This window comes from Manacus candei, unplaced genomic scaffold (assembly GCF_025592945.1).
Source record: "Manacus candei isolate 608988 ecotype Guabito, Panama unplaced genomic scaffold, ASM2559294v1 h1tg000016l, whole genome shotgun sequence".
NCBI lineage: Eukaryota > Metazoa > Chordata > Aves > Passeriformes > Pipridae > Manacus > Manacus candei.
Genome location: NW_026138064.1, coordinates 9,899,137 through 9,918,692, shown reverse-complemented (window position 1 = coordinate 9,918,692; position 19,556 = coordinate 9,899,137). Strand labels below are relative to the sequence as shown.

Below are 19,556 nucleotides of genomic sequence, written 5' to 3'. Positions count from 1 at the left end.
TCAGGAAACATAATCCTGCAGGAAATTATTCTTCTGCCAGCATATTTTGGAGAATTCCCGCACCAATCTTGGGAAGCCCAGCTCCTCAACCACACACACAGAGGTGAGATAAAAGAGCAGCTCCTTTGGGTAATTTTGCTAAAGTTGCAAAGGGGTTTTTCCTGGAAACAGGGGAATATGGTAGGCCAGGAAGTGAGACTTTGGGCCCGTGTTGTTGCATAAATTGCTGGTTTTCCAGTCTGTGGGCAGAAGACCAGGACAATTAAAGGGAAGTGGGTGGAGGAACCCCCCCTTACAGCTTCGATAAAGGCAGGGCAGGGACAGTGAAGCCTACCAGTGTGGTTACTCAGGGGCTTTGCATTGGCTTGGTATAGCCAGAAGGAAAGGGATGCCTTTCTCTGCATTAAAATACCCTGCCTGCCCTGGCTTGAAGTTGGTGGTGGTGTTCAGAGAGGGAGCTCGTGGGGTAATCCTGAGGTCACGAGTTCAAATCTGGTGCTGGGAAGCTTTTTCCTGCCTGGTAGTTGTCATCATGGGTTGTGTCGAGTCCCAAGAGGAGGAGATCCCAAAAGGATCTCCTTTAGCCTTGGTTTTGCAGCACTGGAGGCATTTGACTGGCCCTGAAACATCTTTAAAGAGGCAAGAGTTATGCAGGTTCTCTGTAAATATGTGGCCTTTGCACAGGCTGCTCAAAGGGGAGACTTGGCCGAAGTTTGGCTCTTTTCAAATGAATACAGTGTTACAGCTTATGTCAAACCTTCATAAGGAGGAGCGATGGAACGAAGTAGTGTATGCTGAATTGTTTTTGGCCTTTTTAAACCATCCAGAATGGAAGAGAGAGTATAAGTTAGATAAAGCCCCTGCAGAGGCAGAGCTCTCAGAAATGGTTTTAGAGAGAGGAGAGAAGAAAGATCGTGGTAAAGGTGATCCCATCAGTCAAATTTACGTTAAAAGCCCGATAGACGAGGATTTAGATCTTTTAACGGCCCCCAATTTGCAAGGGGGAAACCCAGGAGCCACTCCTGCTGGAGCGGGTGCGGCCGGCTCTGCGGGACCAGCGGCGCCGAGACCCGCCACAGGCGCAGCGGGCGCAGGTCCCACCGGAGCGGCGGGCGGCACAGGACAGGCGGGGGTGGTTGCCAGCGCTGGTCAGACGGCCAGAGGGGTTGAAGGTGTGACTGTAGGTACTGCCCCGGCGCTGCCGCCAGCGTAGCGGGAGGAGGTCCAGCCGCGGGACCGCCAGCGGCTGCGACTGGCACGGGAGTCACCGCGGCGATTCCGGCAGCAGCGACGGGGATCACGGGAGCTCTGGGACTGGCGGGGACAGCGCCTGCCACAGCAGGCCATCGGAGCCATCGCTCCGGGGGCGGCGGCGGGACCCACCGCTACGGGACAGACGGCCGCTTGCGCGGCGGGAGCTGCCACAAGTCGGGCACACGGGACGGCGGCAGCGGCGACCGCGGTCACAGCCGTGGGAGCTGCCATGGGGCTGACGGACGGAGCGGGGAGCGCGGCAGGCGCAGGCACAGACCGCCCCTCGGCTGCGACCGGCCCAGACACGGCTGCCCACGATACCTCAGCAGCTACAGGCAAAATTCCCGCCGGAGCTGTGGGAGGAGGAGGAATGGAGGCGGTGCCTGCAGCCGGGGTCACTGCCCCAATCGACACCATTGTGGGCGGAGCTGGAGCCGCCTCTTGTCCTTTAGCGCTCCCAGTCCCTTGTGGTCCTTACCCTCCCACGGGGTACTCGGGGGGCGCGGTCATTCCCGACTGCCCCCCCTTGGTATGCAGGGTTTCCCATTCTAGAAGAGCAGCCCAGGGGCGTTTCCAGCTTTTACCCCATATCATCAGCGAACGGCTCCACCAAAGAAGAGCAGATCGTTCTTGGCCCCCGACAGGAGGAAAAGGCAAGGTTTTCCCCCTCTTTGACCCCTCGAGCATGAAATTAAAAACTAGAGATAATGATCTCACTGACACAGGTACAGAAGCCTCTGATGACGAATCAGTCAGTACCTCGGAGGAGGAAAAAGCTCCCGTAGTAAAACCAAAAACAAAGGCGAAGGTTTCCTCGGCAACTGCGAAGGGAAGTGGGAGAAGGGTGTGTGAGGCTGTGTCGGATCCAAGCCCGATGGCTAGGAGAACAAGAACAAGAAAGGAGAAAACTGTCATAGAGACTCCCCTGAGACAGGCCATGGGTAACCAAGGACCAGTTTTGATAAAAATTCCTTTTTCTCTGGTTGAGTTACAACAATGGAAGGGCTCAGTGGAGGTATATAGAGAAAACACAGAAAAAATGGCTAATTATGTAGAAAAAGCAGTAAGAACACAAAATCCGGACTAGTATGACCTCAAAGTCATGATGGATACATTGCATAATAGTATGGAGAAGAAAATGGTTAAGCAAGCTGCCTGGTCTGGGATTGAGCTACTACTAGCATCTGGAAAACTCACAGGGGAACTTAAGGATATATTCCCCCCCAGAGGACCCAAAATGGGATCCCAATTCACCAGAAAAGAGGGAAGCATTGAAACACTATCAGGATTGGGTGGGGTATGGTTTAAGACATGGTATTCCAAAAGCAGTAAATTGGACAAAAATGTATGAGGTGAAGCAAGACAAGAATGAATCCCCAACAGACTTCTTGAATAGGCTGAAAGATGTCCTACGAAAGTATACAGATGTGGACATCAGTTCAAACCTTGGGAAAAAACATTTGATCTATTTGTTCATAGGTCAGTCTGCAGATGATATAAGGAAAAAGTTGCAAAAGGCAGGTGAGAAGAAAGAGATCAGTGAGATATTGGATATAGCTTGGACAGTGTATTGGAATAGGGATCAGAAAGGCAAGGCAAAAGTGCTGGAGGTGGAGGCAGATGACTGCCACACACCCCACAAATGCAGTAACTGCCAGGGACGCCACAAGCACAATGCCCACTGCAAGTGTTGTAAATGCAACTGCCAGCATAATAAGGGGAATGATCGGTGTTCTTTCTGCAAAAAGAAAGGGCACTGGAGAAGGGATTGTCCAGATTTGAAGAGAAGTGGAAACCCAGTCCCTCAACTGGCTGTGGACCAGGACGGACAGGGTGTCTGAAAGGGACTGGAAGATTCTTCCCCAGCAGAACCTCTCGTTGTAGCTAAGCTGGGAGGGGAAGAAGTGGAATTCTTGGTTGATACAGGGGCAGCATATTCTGTGTAAACACTTTGGAAGGGAAACTGAGTCATCATACTGTAATGGTGGTTGGTGCTACAGGGGTAAGCAAAACAAGGCCTTTCTTTAAACCTTTGAGATTTAAATTGGGAAAGCACAGGGTAACTCATCAATTCCTCTATATGCCAAACTCTCCCAAGCCTTTACTGGGTAGGGATCTATTGGAGAAATTTGAAGCCAAAATTAAATTCTGCAAGGGGCGTGGAATAAAAGTCATAATTTATGACACTAAATATATCAAGGCAGCTGCCTTTTGCATACAGGAGAACCACGGAGAGATCCCTGCAGAGGTTGAGAATGCTGTCATCCCTATAGTGTGGGCTAGCAATTGTCCTGGGAGGTCCAAGCAAGCAGAACCTGTAAGGATCACATTCAAACCAGGAGCAACACTGGTAAGACCAAACCAGTAAATACCCTTTGAAGCTAGAAAGTTGTAAAGGATTAAATTTGGGTTATTGGTAGAATGTGAATCCAAATACAATACCCCCAGTCCTACCAGTAAAAAAGGCTGATGGTAAGAGCTATCGATTGGTGCAGGATCTAAGGGCAGTCAACAAAATAACAGAGGATATACATCCAGTAGTGGCCAACCCCTATACCTAATTGACCACGTTAACATCAAAAGGGGAAAACAACTCCCGAACTGGGAAATCATTTTGCCAACCAGGCAGCAAAAGAGGCTGCAGAAATAGTATCCTAACAGTAATACCACAGAAGTAAATCGATCTGACAGGGTTCACCCCAAAATATCATGAGAAAGACTACCAGTTAATTAAGTCCCTTAACACTGAAATCAAAAAGTGGATGGGCTGTTACACCTACAGGACAGGTTGTGGTCACACCCCCACTCCTTAGGGAGATAGTTCTGCGGGAACATTAGGCTACCCACTGGGGAACAGAAAACCTTCTAAAACATTTGAAGAAGGTAGTAATAGGGACAGGTATGACCAGAGCTGAGCAATCCATTGTAAGTAAATGTGAAATCTGCAGGCAAAACAATCCTGATACAAGCAAGAGAGTGGTGCTAGGGGTAACAAAGGCCAGGGACCTTCCCAGAGATTACTGGCAAATAGATTTTGCTGAGTTACCACCCAGGGAGAGATATAAGTACATACTGGTACTGGTTGACACTTTTAGTGGATGGCCTGAAGCTTACCCCTGTCGCACTAACACAGCAAGGGAAGTGGTAAAAGCTTTGCTCAACCATGTAATTCCAAGGTTTGGGGTTCCTCTAAGAACATCATCAGGTAGAGGGACACATTTCATTGCAACAATAGCGAAGGAGGTTTGTCACATCCTGGGAATTGTCTGGGACCTGCATATTCCCTACAGACCTCAGGCAGGCAGGAAAGTAGAACGTATTAATGGTACTCTTAAAATGCAAATTGGTAAAATTTGTCAGGAAACATCCATGTCATGGGTTCAGGCTTTGCCTCTAGCTCTGCTCAGAATTCAAGGTGGAGCAACCAAGGTGGAGAGATAATGTAAGTCCTTATGAAATATTATATGGGAGATCATATCAAGCTCTGCACATTCCAGGGGACATTCACACGAGGGGGAAAGTTGATCTACAGAAGTCTTTAGTGGCTCTAGGCTCTACTTTACAGAAACTCCAGAGATTCATCAAGTTATCCAGACCCATAGGATTGGACGCCCCTGCTCATCAATTCCAGCCTGGAGACTGGGTCTATGTTAAATGGTGGGACAGTAACCCATTGCAAGCCAAGTGGAGAGGACCATTTCAAGTCCTGCTGACTTCCCTCAGTGCAGTTGAAATTGCTGGCAAAGGACCCTGGTTTCATTACTCCAGAGTTAAGAAAGCTTCAGTTCCTGGAACTACTAGCAAATCAGAGCCTGACACTGATGAAGAGGATGTGGCCTAGACTGTTTCTTCTCTATATGTTATCTGTAAAGTCAGTAACTATGATTCGGGTTTAGAACCAAAATTTACATTTGGCTTTAGTAAAATGCACCCAATATTCTTCATGAAAGTGAGTGCTGGATTTGCACTATGGATTCCACTAAAATTTGGCATCAAGTTTAAATCCTACATTGGACAATTCCTGAAGATGTCTCATTAGGTTTACAGGGATATCTCCACAAACTTACTTCATGGTTACCAAACTGGAACTGGCTAAAAGAACTGTTTATATTAGTGATGTACACAGAGTTTGTATAATAGCTCATTGCATGACCCGATGCTGCAGATGTTGGTCATCCCTTTGGTATAATGCTAGGTGGAAGTGGTAGAGTTTGGACAAGATTGAGTTTTGTCCATCTCTAAAGGGGAGACTGATGCCTCAGAGCTTTTTTTTTGATTTTTAAACTTTTATAGATTTTAGAAGTAGATGTGTAGTGAATGTAGCTGTATTATATCTCTTACCCTGTAGCATAATGTTTACACATTCCCAACCGTATTATCCCATTTCATATCGATCCCTCTAAAATTCCGTTAGCTTGTTTGGTCTTCTTTTCAAGGTAGAATTGTAGAAAAATACCTTAAGGCCTGAGCCAGAAGATATCACACAGACACAGCAACCTTGAAGCCCAGAACTTTGGAAGAACTCCAAGGACTGTGCGCGCTATGAAGAAGATGAGGATGAGGAAGAAGGGGTCCCAAACGCCCCCAGACCCAATTCCTGAAGGGACATGTCAGGGAGCAGAACCTCGGCCTTATTATAAAATCATAGAACCACTGTCTGAGGGTGTGCACGTGGTATGTATTCCCTGGGCCTTAGGCCTGAGATTAAAGGACCTGGTCTCTTTATCTTATCTTATACACTGAATTGGCTGGAGACTTTTTTCTCTGCGGTCTTTTAGGCAACACGAGCCTGGTAGGTAAGGCAGATTAAAAATCCTGCTGCAACATGGTACGTTCAACACTACAGCTGAACAAAAAGGACAAATATACAGCTAATATGGAAGGTGCATCTAGAAAGGGAGAAATGGACAGTGCACTCCAGGCAAAACTTTGCCTTACTTGTATGATAAGAAGCACAGCAAGGTATAAATCACCTAATCATCACATACATGTTTAAGCCACTCAGAGGAATAAATGCAAGTTTTCCCTGTCACACACTTCATTCATTACCTTTATATGGTTCAGTAACCTTGCTATACATTCCTCCCTCCACAGACGGGAAGGAAAATTCCATTCACAGTGTAATTCTGAGGTAATTCTTTCTTATCAGTGGCTTACAGAGCACCGCTTAAATAACGTCCCATCAAATCAGTCATTTCTGGGAAACTAAGTATAATGTAACAACTTGGGTTAATCTTATGAAACTATTAGCTGATTTCACCTATTCACAGGCCTAAGTCTGTAATCTGCGCTCAGATCAAACAATGTGCTTGTTCAAACCCTAAGTTTGCTCTTGAGTAGAAGCACTATGTAAACTAGTTCAAACAAATTCACTTAGAAATTATTTGTCATCTTGAACATCACCTTAACTGTTAAATACAAGCCTGAGGTGTCACTCTCCAGATAACAGAGACTGTGTACAGCTGTAATCAGACAAGACTAGTGAGGCATGTGGACCTTGTTCATGCATCTACCCAAAGAATAAAATGTGGTATCAATTCACACACAAGTCATATTGAATATACACATTTCTTGGGCAGCAAAAAAGTCCAGGGGTGCCTTACAGTGGATGAAATAATTGTTTACTGTTTAACTGAGCACTACAGCAGTTTTTAGCTGACATTGCTCTCCAAAGGGTAACAATCACAGCAGGTCTGGCCCCTGAGCAGAATGAAGAACAGAACAGTTCCAGTTGGAAGGTACCTACAGTGATCATTTAGTCAAACTGCCTGACCAATTCACGGCTGACCAAAAGTTAAAGCCTGTAAAGGGCATTGTTCAAACCCCTCTGAGACACTGACAGGCACAGGATACTGGCCATCTCTCCAGCGAACATGTTCAGTGTGTGACTATCCTCACAGAAAAATGGTTCCTAAAAATTTCCAAACTAAGAGGCTGCAAGCAGTGGTCTGGTCGTTGATGAGATGACAGGACTCCTTCCCAATTAGGGGTTAGAAAATCCTGGGGTCAAAGAAATCTGAATGTAAATGCCTCCAGAGATGAGTCTGGCATATAGAAAGAGCGTCTTTTGGAATTGAGACCTCCTTCCATGACCACACTCAGACACAGGATTACACCTAGATCCTCAATGATGAAGCCATGAAAACAGAACAGCTTGTCACCTGAACTGTGGACAATAAGCAGAATCTTCAGGGCTCACCTGAGGAACAGCTATGCTTTAAGCACAGGGAGTCTCTTGATGTTTTCTTTCCAACACTCTAAGGTACCTTTGGTGTACTTGTTCTTTAAACCTGGACAATTGTATACACTTAGAGACCTCAACACCCTAAATCCTATTCTGCAGATTATAACAAAGATAACACTGATGATAGTTTGGAGGCAGGTAACAGAGTATCAAAGAACAGTGTCATTAATGGACCTGTATTAACCAAAAATAAGCTTTTTTTAATGCAGCAGGACAGTAAGCAACATGTTTAGAACACAGCAGATCAAGAACAGTTAGAAAGACCATTTATAGCAACATGATTCTCCTAGAAGGGGAACAGAAGTAGGTCAGCTAATATGGTCTCCAAGAGCAACACTGTTCCTCCCCACTTCCTTTTCCAGTAGGAAGAAGAGGAAGAACAGAGAAAAGGTATTCTCAGTAGAGGACAACATGAAACATAAAGGGACCACCTTATGTAAGAGAAGAACTTATTGTATACACAGAACCTACTGAAGGAGCAGAAATTAACTGCTCAGGCCAGTCAGAAAATCTATTTGGCAGATGTGACATGTTGAACTCCATCATAGCGATGTTTTGTTTCTATTCTTGACTTCCTGAACAGAAATAAGACAGAGGAGGGAAATATCAGACTGAGTGTACAAGAACTGCGCACACACACAGCAAACCCAACACTTAGGGGAGACACCAAATTTATAGTGTATGTACAGACTAGATGAACACTAAAATCAACATTTTTATGACATGAAAAACAAAAATTTGAGGTTGCAGACTTACGGCAGATAGTTGGGAGCTACTCCATTCACCCTTGTGGCCTAATGCTAGATGAGAATTGTACATTCTTGTACTCAAAACATTTGTTGTCAGTTTAAAATCTGAAGGGTACAAAGTCTTGAGTACCCTCATGTAAGTAGCAAGCATGCCAGTGACTTGTAGTTGTAGCTACTGAAGAAAAACTTCATTAACGAAAGCAAAGTTTTATAACTGGAGGTAAAGATGCTGGTTTTCTCATCAATCGATTAGAAATTCAATCCACAGATATTTTGCAAGGACTTGTCCAAGATATCTGATTTCCAATTCTAATAAAGTTCAGATTGTCCAGAAAAAAGGAAAAACCACATCAGGGAAAAGAATGATATGCTAGAGTGAAAACTAAATGCACTGGAAATACTGACCAAGTAACAAGATCACAGACAGATTCTACGGTGGTTACAATTCACCTGTCAGATTGAGGTATACAATGAGAAATAATCCAAAAAAGCCCTAAAACAACACACATGGTTTCCCTTAAAGTGAAGTTACTCTTCTATTTCCTCTCACATCAGTGAAGTTCATTTCACCCTTCAAACTGTATTTATCAAACAAAAATTGTTTCTTCTCTAGAACACTGCTTAAATTAAAACATCGGTTAAATTAAGCACACTTAAAAAAACTCTCAAAATTTGCTGTTTGGAAAGTATATTAAGAACACTGTGCATTATTAGCAAAAACAGTGAACTGGAACTTAAAAAATGCCTAGGTGATGCTATAGATACTAATCTAAAAGTACAACTGATCAACTAACACATGTCACTAAGATGTGATGCAAAATCATTGAGTCAGCCATTGGCATTTAGAACTATCACTGCAACAGAACACAATTTACATACATATCCATATAACAAATAGTAAAAGCAAAGAGGTGGTTAGGGATGACTTTGGTGTTTTCTATAACACATCATGTCCCCCAAAGTCTGAATCTCATCCTTCCAGATGCTCTGCCTGGAGAAGTTGTTCCTCTGTGAAAACATATTACTCTCACTGATTGGTTAATATTCAAAATAACATGTAAATCAAAGTGAAAGCTATGTGGAAAACATAAAATCAGAAAGAACAAGGTGTTGGTAAAGCAGCTGCTCACCATCAAGAGGTATTCCACCGCTCTGTCAGGGTTGTTGAAACTGGCCCTCAGTGCCGCAATCACTTGCTCTCGTTCGTAGCCCATTGACATGATCTCAGTCACCATATTCTCATAGGACTGACCTGTCACTAGAAGTCACATGACCACAATTTTAGGGGAATAAGACCAAAAAAAAAAAAAAAAAAAAAAAAAATCACAAAAATGTTTCAATTGATAAACCTCATTTCTACCCAAATTTGAGTCATTCACTGAAAAGTAAAGAGAAGCTCACATTAAATATGCCATGTGGCTTTAATTCCAAATATATTCTGGTGGTTTCATTATGAATTTGACTGGAAATAGGAGAGGGTAATGAACACAGTGTAAACCTCTATTGACAAAAGCAGCACTTGTGATACTTCTGTACTTGTAATTGAAATAATGCTCTCTCTCCAAATTTTCACCTAAGGTCAAGGGCATCGTCACAGTTAATAATTCCTCATGTAATCAAGAAAAGCCTCCTGCAGCATAAAATTGGAAATCAAAACTTTTGAGGCAGAAACCTGCCTGTTAAACTGTTAGCCATTGAGGTTTTCCCAAATAAAGACTTTCTGCTATGCTATTGTTAGATTGATGACAGTGATGACCAAGTTACAACTATACATTGCTACATGCTGGTGATGATGACCAAAGTACTCTAATCAACTTAACACGGACCAACTCAAGTCAGCCAGAAGACTTTAAAGTTGTATCTAGGAAAGCCACTCAAGACCTCAGTGAGACTAAGCTACCTAATTTAATTCATATCTCATTCAATTTATTATTTGACTAGACATCCATCACATCAAACCCCCCATCTCGTACACGGACAAGAACTGTCCCATACCTGCAGCCATTAAGACAAATGGGTACCCACACTATACATGAGCAATTTAAGGGCAACTGATCAGTACACTAATCTCACTGTAGGGAAGATTATTATCTCTTTTCATAATCCATTTAATTTTCCTTCCTTAAAAGAAAAAAACAAACCCAGACATTAAAATACTATCTCCTTCCCTGGATAAAGGTATTCCTGATCTCAGTGGAATATTACTACTGACTGACTCCAACTAGCAAGTTAGTGGTAAGAGAGTAAAATAATTATAGTCATAAAAAACAACTGATTAATTAAAAAACACAGAGAAAACAAATACTGCTAGAGCTACTCTGTTAATACAAGTAAGTCACCATTAAAAGAACCAACAAAACCATCAAGTTTTATTCCCTTAGGGAGAGGGTGTTCAACTCAAGGCAACATTAACACAATGCCACTGGCCTGGTTTTTAACAAATGCTTCTAAATAATCAGTGGATGTATGGCTTAGGGCACTATGCTCAAGAACAAACAATAAGAAAAGCCCTAGCCCATGGACACTTGTGCATTATCCATAAATAAAGGATTTACAACCCTTGACTAATCTGAGTATTTGTTATTTGGGCTTCAAAGTAATAGTGTCAACCTAAGTTTAAGGAATGGTAAGTTCATGTCTTCGTATAGAACTACTTTACACCTACCTTCATTTTTTCAGATATTAAAAAAAACTGACACCAAACCCCCAAAAACCCTATCATCTAAACTTTGACCTAGAGATGCAAAAAAAGTTCAGCCAACAATTGTTCCAACACAATGATTCTGCTGAACTTCTGCTCACATTCTTTCTTATGCAGGACTAGTTTGTTTACCCTTACTATTGCTAACAAACTAATCAAGCAGACAGAAAACCAACAGCAGACAGAACACCTGTTGATATAGGTAGTTACTACTTAACACTTCTGTAGGGCTTTTTCAATATAAGCTAGGTAGAGACTAGAACCAGTATAAGAGATTTGATACAGGAAAAAAAGATGCAAAAAGGTTGACTTGCTCTGCACAGACTGCTACATAAGCCACAATTAAAAGCCAAAGGAGGAAACAGAATCACTGCAAATTTAGACATGTGTACTCCATATACACACTACTTACACAAGCTGGGCAAAAGTAAGATCAAGAATAATAATTCAGAAGTTGCACACCAGCAATGTCATGATAGAGAGTCAGGCCTATCTCTACACAGTGCTAGTGGAAATGTTTGAGGTCAGTGCTGAACTGATTCTGCTCCTTGCTTTTGTCTTTCAAATAACATTTTAAAGCTGGATTAACTCTCAAATCCAGTTCATCACACTCCTCACAATAATTCTCATCCCATGCCCTAAAGAAAGCTCAGGCTGCTCCAGTGAAAGATATAGTTGCACAAGAACTGCAAAACATGTAGATCTTCACGAAGCATAGAAAGCCACATCAGTTTTCAGAATCTAAACAAAATCAAATCAGTAGAAAGCAATCTCTGTTTTCAAAGCAAAGTCAATTAACTTCAGACAATGTAATTGAGAAGCCACAGTTAGAATATGTCTAGGATCCAACTCTGGATGTGAAAACATACAACATGAATTTATGCATATTCCTTTTAGGACAGTTTCTGAAGAAAAAGGATGACACAGTTCACGCCTATTGCCTTTGAAAATTTTTTGGCCTATAACACTACCAGCTTGCTTACCCAGAAAATTACAATCAATGCCTGTTATTTCCAAACTGTCAGGGACACGTGGTTTTACAACCAGACAACAATCACAGAACTTCCACATAAAATGGACAGTGAGGCAACACTCTTGATATGGGATTTTTTTTTTAATTTCTGATGAGACCTGAATCAAGACCACCACCTTAATTTAACTTGTTGATCAATACTGTTAATATGAGTATTTGTGATGACCACACTTTGGCCACCAAGGTACAACAAATGGTTAATGAGGCACCTTTGGTAGCAGCAGTCACTTCAAAAATGTAACAGAACTCAACTGGTTGTCTCCTACAGTATCTATCAGCTATTTCAGCTCTAAAACAACATATCACCTAAGCTGCAGTTAGACAGACTGAATCTAGTCACTATCACTAATAGACGTAAAACATTACTACTGACCTAGATCACTCTGAGCTGCTTAATCACAACACCTGCATCCAATATACCCACATAACCATACACAAAAATGTAAGTAAAACTCTTTTCTTAAACTCTTTGGTACCAAATTGCAGCTTCATATTTACAGACATAAGACAAAACAAACAAACAAAAGACACCTCCTCCTCATTTTTGTACCTTAATTTGCTACACTCTAAAACAATCCAAAAATTTAAGTAGGAGTAAGGAGTTGTGGGTTTGCCTAAATTTCCTAGCAACCAGAATCAGCATGAATGAGGAGCAGACCCTCCCATTGTTTTTATTCTGTCTGTTCTACTGAGAAACAAGGACATTTAAACTGTCAAAATAAAAGTGAATTAACTGTAGGTACAGGGAGGCATTCATTCCTTAGCCCAGATAGCAGCAGATCTGGTGAATTTATCTAATCTAAATGTGTCAAAAGATAAAGTACTTTCAAAGCTGGAACAAGTGAATTATATAGGCAGCCATTTTATCCAACCTACACTCTGGGGAGCAAAAGTGAAAAGCATATATCTATTTACATGTAGTCCTCTATTCAAGCCACTTCAAAGTGAATAGTTAGAAGAGAAATTAAGGCAAATGGGGGAAAACCAGGGATGATAAGGATCTTCCTTTTACACAATAAAAATATATGGAGGGAAGTATTCTTCAGTAAAGAAGCTCCTGAAGCTGCTTCCAAGATATCAGGTCTTACGGAGGGGTACTTTAATTATAATTTTAACAATGACAGATATAGAAGAAAATGTCAACATCTGCTAATCTGTCATGTCTCTGCTGCACCAAAATAATGTCTACATTAAAAAAAACATTCCACTTACCAAGTGCACTTATAGCATCCTCAAAAAGATTTGATCGAGATGTATCACCTGTTGTACTGTAAGATGAAGACAAGTGCAATGGTAATTACAAAACTTTGGAAAATTTCCTGTTAAAAAAAAAAAAAAAGGCAGCAGCAGCTGTAACTCTAATAGCCCCTTTTGTTTCTAAAAAACCAACAAAGCTTTCCAAAGAGTTCTCTTTTGGTCCTATAGTGAGACCAGATTTTACAAACTTACAATGCTACCATTTTTAACACAAGGCCAACCTCCCCCCTGCTACCCCTAGTAGTTTGGCTCTTGCCCATCTGCTCAGGGATTAGCCATCTGCTTTCTTGAATGCTTTAAAGGGTGGGGGAACAAGGTGGATTTTCAAAAGCACACAGCAGTCTCACTAACTGCTTCCCCACAGTCACCGGTCTGACCTCCAAGTGGGTCAGTGCCAAGCACTTATTAAAATCTCAGTATCCTGCTTTCCCAGGAATATAAACTGCTAACATTTGCAATTACTCCATCTCAAGTTATCAAAGCTGTTACATTACAAGGCTCACATCTATCAATAGCGAGGAACACAGAGGCAACACCACCAGGCAGAAGAATCCCAGTTAACTCAGTCAGAGCCAAGGGTGCCCTTTTCCTGACTTATCCCAGGGCTGCAAACTCAAAGCATCAGCCCCTTGGTCTCAGGGTGACACCCCTGATGGGTCAACAGGACTCCTTCTGGCAGTACTGCCTACAGGGTAGTGCAACCCACCATGGGGTGCTGGGAAAAAGAGACTGTGTGAGATTTACTAAGGGAAATCTAGGGGAAAAACCAAAGGTAGGGAAAGGAAAGCATCAAGGCACCCTGCAGATGAAATGCATGGGTCAAGAGAGTTTTAAAAAAAAAAAAAAGAGAAAAAGGGCCGATTCATATATAAACACACTCGCCTGGCCGTGGCCTGAACCTCATCCCCAGTCCATCCTCCTTCCTTATTAAATTCCATTTCTAACTACTTTTCCCAATGGGGGGTTGGCTACATGCAGGTCAAAGGGAATCTGAGTATCAGGGCCTGCAACAGCCTTGCAGGGCTCAAGGCAATCACATGCCCAGGTGCCAAAAACATAGCAAACTCCAGGGGCCTGCTACCGAAACAGTCTCTCTAATGCCAGCTGCTGGAGAAATTAATATTGTTCACTTTTATGTTAGTACATATGTATCTTGCAGGAGTGGGCTTTGTCCTAAAATAGTCAGAGGGGAACAGGATGAAGCTGCTGGTGTTGTATCTTACTTGAGTGATGGTCTTTTTCCTGCCTGAGTTGACCTAAGCAGCCAGCCATATATACAGGAATATACATATTGTGTGTGTATTTTGGAAATTCATATTCAGTCTTGATATGTGATAGAGTTGGGGACATGAAGCACCAGCTTCACTTTTATCAGGCTGCCGGAGCTGGCAACTCCTATCAGCAAGTGAAAGATCATCAGATAAATCTGAATGAGTTTTCAGAAGATGCCACTTAAAAAAAAAAAAATAAATAAAAATCTAACAAGGCATTTAAGAGATCAGTGTTTTTATGCAAGAAAAAATTTGTTCCAACAGGAATGCTTCACTAGCATCTGTCAGTAGTGAGATTAACAACCAAAAAAGACCAAAGGCAAAACAGGACACCAGCTTGCCTGGCCATGGCTCAATAAATCTTCACCAGCCTTAGTTATCTGACTTCTAAAGCAAATCAGAAAAAAGCAGTACTCACTGAAATCAAGGCAGGTGATAATCTTAATAGTCGTATTAAATTATTTTTTTGATTCCTGTTTAGTACACTGAGGCTCCCTTTGCAGTTTAAAACACTGCAATCCGTACAGGGAAAACACTATTTTGGTATCAAAGATTAATCTTTGAACCCACTGGACTAACTGAGCAGAAAAAAATGAGAAGAAACTCACCTATTAAAATTTTTAAAAAATTAAGTTGACTGATAAAGGCAGCTTCATTTGTGTTCCATTTCTAAGAGATATCCGTTTATCATAATTGCAAAATTAAATAACCAATTGGCGTATTTAGTGCAAAAAACTTATGATGACATTTTCAAGATATAAGCAATTGCAAGTTTTGCTTCCTTGTCAAATCAAGGTTTAAACACCAACTGATGGTGTTTAAATATAACCATTTCAAAAATTAATGTCTTATGCACCGGTATTCACATAAATAACACACTAATAACTAAAAACCAGTGTATGAAAAATGAAGATTTGATGCTATGCAGCACTTCAAGGGCCACGAAATTCCAGTTAGCATTTTTATCCCATGCAATACTTAAGCAACTTAAAGTGATCAAAAAAAGGCCACAGCATATAACACGAATGAAACCTGTAACTTAACTTCCATTTGATTTTCTTGAATGTAGTGAATTGTGGTTAAAAGTTATTCCAATTCCCCCAACTATCTGCAGATGGGCCAAAAATAAACTTGTAGCTTTAAGGCATTACATGATTAAGGAGCAATACCATATCCTATATTTTGGAAGAAAAAGCTCTTTCCAGAAATTAAGAAACTCATAGAGCAATAAGGAAGTTATGGTTCAAATCTAGCCAACATGTTTCAAAACAAAGAGGTTTATGAACAGGACAGGACACATTCCTCTTATGCCTTTAAGAGCTTCGTGAAAATTATATTCCCACACAGGTGAATATCCTCAGTCTGAAAAGAAACTTGTGTGATAGTAACTCTGAAATGCCTAATGGGAGCACAAGTCCTGTGTCATTTAGCTCTCCACTCCACGGGTTTATTCCCAAGACCACAATTCCCATGGGAGAAGGTGTAAGCAGGGAGGGGTGCTTCTTAGGATCGATCAGTAATGTTATACTTGAGTCAGAGACTGAAATTACAGTCAAGAAAGGAGAAAAATTATGTAGATTTGAGAGAATGACTAGACTAACACTGTAATGGAAACTTCAAATCAAAACTAGAAGCAGCAGCCTCACTTTTGGAGGCTCATTCATACCTGTCAGTTGATGATGGACTGACAGCAGCTGCTGCCTCAGGTGGTTTTTCTTCTGACTTCTCTTCTCGAGGGGCACTCACAGGTGCAGATTCACAGGCAGCCTCATCTGGTGCTGGTGGTGGAGAGACAGGAGCTGGCACAGGGGCTGGCACAGGGGCAGGAGCAGGGGCTGGTGCAGCAACTGGTGTAGGAGCTGCAGTTGTTGAGCCAACAGTGGAGGTGGCATTTGATTGCTGAGTGACTCCAGTTGCTGCTTTGGGCTACAGGAGGAAAAGAGTTCAGACACAGCACAAAACTCCCAAACCCCTGCTCTCTGCAGGCAACACACTGATTAGGTTCTGTTAAGACCATTTGTGTTTGATATTGCTGCCTCGACATCAAGCATAACATTAAAACATTGCAGGACATTAAATCTGTAATGCAATTTAAACAGAATTTCATTGGTAAGCATCTAGGAGCACCACTGAAGTACTTATTTAGACACCTAAGGATTCACACTCTGAGTATAAAGCGAAATACAAAGATATGATCTAAATATTTATAGACCACAATACTCTAAATGTGAAAACAATCTTGTGTTTTACAAAAGCACATTTTCAAGAAGAAACCAAGAGCACTGTCAAAAAACATCTGACAGGTGTAACAAGCATAAGGTTTTCTCACCACTCAGGTTTGGAAAAAAGTGATAAAGAGAGAAATCACATTTCATTATGAATGCTGTTTGATGGAAAATGAGATTAAAAAACCCCAAAACTTCGCCTGCAACAAGTTTTAGTTATGCAGTCTTTACATTCAAAGCACTACAATAAATATCATTTCACATACTTCAGAAATTTACTTCAGAAGTTCTGTAGTGAGCAGCAAGGATTCAGCAGAATCACAGAGTACCAAATCTACAGCAACAAATTTAGAGCAGTTAATACTTGTATGCAATTGTGATTCAATCTTCACATCTCTAATGGAAACATGAATTTTGCTTGGATGCAGTATTAATCCCATTATTCAGAAATTCAGCTCTTGACAATGTATGTAACTTCCAGATAAGAGATGGAACTACATTTTCACTGTAGTTCCTTACCCGTGAATATCCCTAAGAGCTGACAAAACTGACCTCAGTCCCTGCCTTTCCAAGACAAAATAGCTGAACTTTAACAAAAGACAACTACTTATTCAAGGTGTAACACTTTCAGACAATGCTTTCTTGAAGTAGGAAACATTTATTTCCTCTTTTTGTCTGAAAGGAGAGGTGAGGTTGAGAATGAACAGCTTCCAACATGACAAGCACAACAAGTAACATTTTAATAAGCATTCACAGAAAAACACAGTTGGAATGTAAGTGGCTTTATTTTCTGCTAGATTCTGATACTCTTAACACAAAAACGTTTTGAGCATCAGATATAGTTGGTTGTGCATACATGACTAGTCATGTCTTATCCACAATAGAATCAGAAAAGGGAAACTGAGCTTAAAGACTTGCAAAAAGACTGTAAGGCTGAAGAAATGCCCAAAACATAGGTCCTTTAGATCAGAAAGTATTGCATTTAGCAGTTTCTCACAGAGAGAGGTCTGTGCTTAGAATCATGGAATTGTTTAGGTTGAAAAAGACCTCTAAGATGGTTGAATCTAACTCTTAACCCAGCACTGCTGAGCCCACCACTAGACCACGTCCCTGAATGCCACAGCCACACATTTTTTTGAACACTTCCAGGAATGGCAATTGCACAACTTCCCTGGAGTCTTCTGCTATCAACAAAATGAAAACTGGACTCTGAAATCCATCTGCACCTATTTTCCTGTACTGATAAATGCCTCTGAGGCAAAACACAGCCTATAAAGCTGTTTATTCAAGAAGACAGCAACAATTACATTCAATAAGCCAATACCAGACAGAAGTAAAGGGCAGGCAAAACTCACATAAAGGTTTCTCTTTGTCAGAAGGAGAACCTCTAACTCCAAAATTAACTTCGTATCTCAAGACAGAGATGAAGCAAATTTTATTCAGATCACAAGGCTCTGGAATGCCTAAAAAAATCAATGGCTTGATTCCTGGAAGCAATCTGGCAACTGGTTCAGAGAAGAAATGCTTCAAATACATGTCACAGCCTTTCCTTATAAATTGCCACTGCAGTCTTTCAAAACTCACAGGTTTGTTGATTGGCATATGTATCCTGCCTCTACTGGTTTATGCTGTTGAGCTTGACAAAAGAAACCACCATGAGTTATGAAAAGCAGCATGGCAAGACTGGAAGAGCTCCATTCAGTGGATTTAACAATAAACTACCTAGGTTCCCCTCTTCCTGTTAATAATGTAAGTGTAAAAATAACAGAGAGAAAGAATGAACAGTAAGACCAGCCATTAGGATATTTTTTCTTTGACATAAACATTCAGCACAGAACAGCAACAACAGTAAGCCTAGGCAAACTAGGGCTGTGAAGCAGTATTTTTTATCTATTTGCAAAAACAGGTAAAGTTTTGTTGACCAAAACTTGCACATGATCCAGTTTCACTGGTTTTAAGGATGAGCATAGACAATCACTTAGCACAAAGAAAAATAAAATGAAATTAATGAAGTTTCCTATTAAAAAAATAATGATTACTCACTTTTGTCACCATAACCACCACAAAGTTCTTCTCATCTATTTTGTATTCTTTAAGAGCAGTCTCATCATTAAGGATTTTACCTGGCAAATTGAACAGACAGAAACTAAGAAGTTACTTAGCAGATCAACAGATAATCTTGGGATTTCCTCATAAAAACAATTCCAAAGACCCCATGAAAACATGTTTTATGCAGATTTATAAATATTAAATAATCCTACAAAAAGTGTTTTGGCTATTAACCTTTGGCAGTGGAGCTACAGTTTTCCTCCTGTGATGTCCACACTACTAATCAACTTGAAGGCTGTTGCCCTAAGCGTTGAAGATGCTTCAGAACATTTAAAATAGAAGTGTTAAATCTTGTAAGATTTACTGGACCCTTAACACAGATAAAAGTAATGTAGAAAAAAGGCCATAGCATATAAAAAGCTTGATTGAATAACTTATGTCTGCTTACACACTCAAGTCACAGTAAGAAAACTCCTTTCTGCTTATCTTCTGTTTGGCCTTCAGATAAGAACATTACCCACCTGAAATAAACAAATTTGTGACCTTGCAACTTTAACAATTTGCTCTTAAAAGAAGGCTAAAACATTAGAAAAGCTGGAACCATTCCATAACTTGCTACCTTGCCAGAAGGATAAAAAAGCCATCAGACAAACCCAGAAACATTTGTTATCCTACCACTTTTGATGTTTCACAAGCAGAGGTGGTACTGTGACAAAGCAGATTTGCATCATGTCTACAACAACCCAGAAACACAGTAAGCCATGTGCTTTTTT

At 41.2% G+C, this 19,556-nt stretch overlaps 1 protein-coding gene across 2 annotated transcripts in view; it reads right to left on the bottom strand.

Annotated features, from left to right (window-relative positions):
* RAD23B (RAD23 homolog B, nucleotide excision repair protein) overlaps positions 1-19,556 on the bottom strand; it is a 42,441-nt gene that overhangs the window by 8,387 nt on the left and 14,498 nt on the right. For both annotated transcript variants that reach the window (XM_051782786.1, XM_051782787.1), the window contains exons 3-6: positions 18,778-18,857; positions 16,176-16,435; positions 13,194-13,249; positions 9,378-9,505 (exon numbers count right to left, since the gene is read on the bottom strand). In XM_051782786.1, coding sequence (XP_051638746.1) covers positions 9,378-9,505; positions 13,194-13,249; positions 16,176-16,435; positions 18,778-18,857 — 524 coding nt within the window. The remainder of the gene's footprint in view (positions 1-9,377; positions 9,506-13,193; positions 13,250-16,175; positions 16,436-18,777; positions 18,858-19,556) is intronic.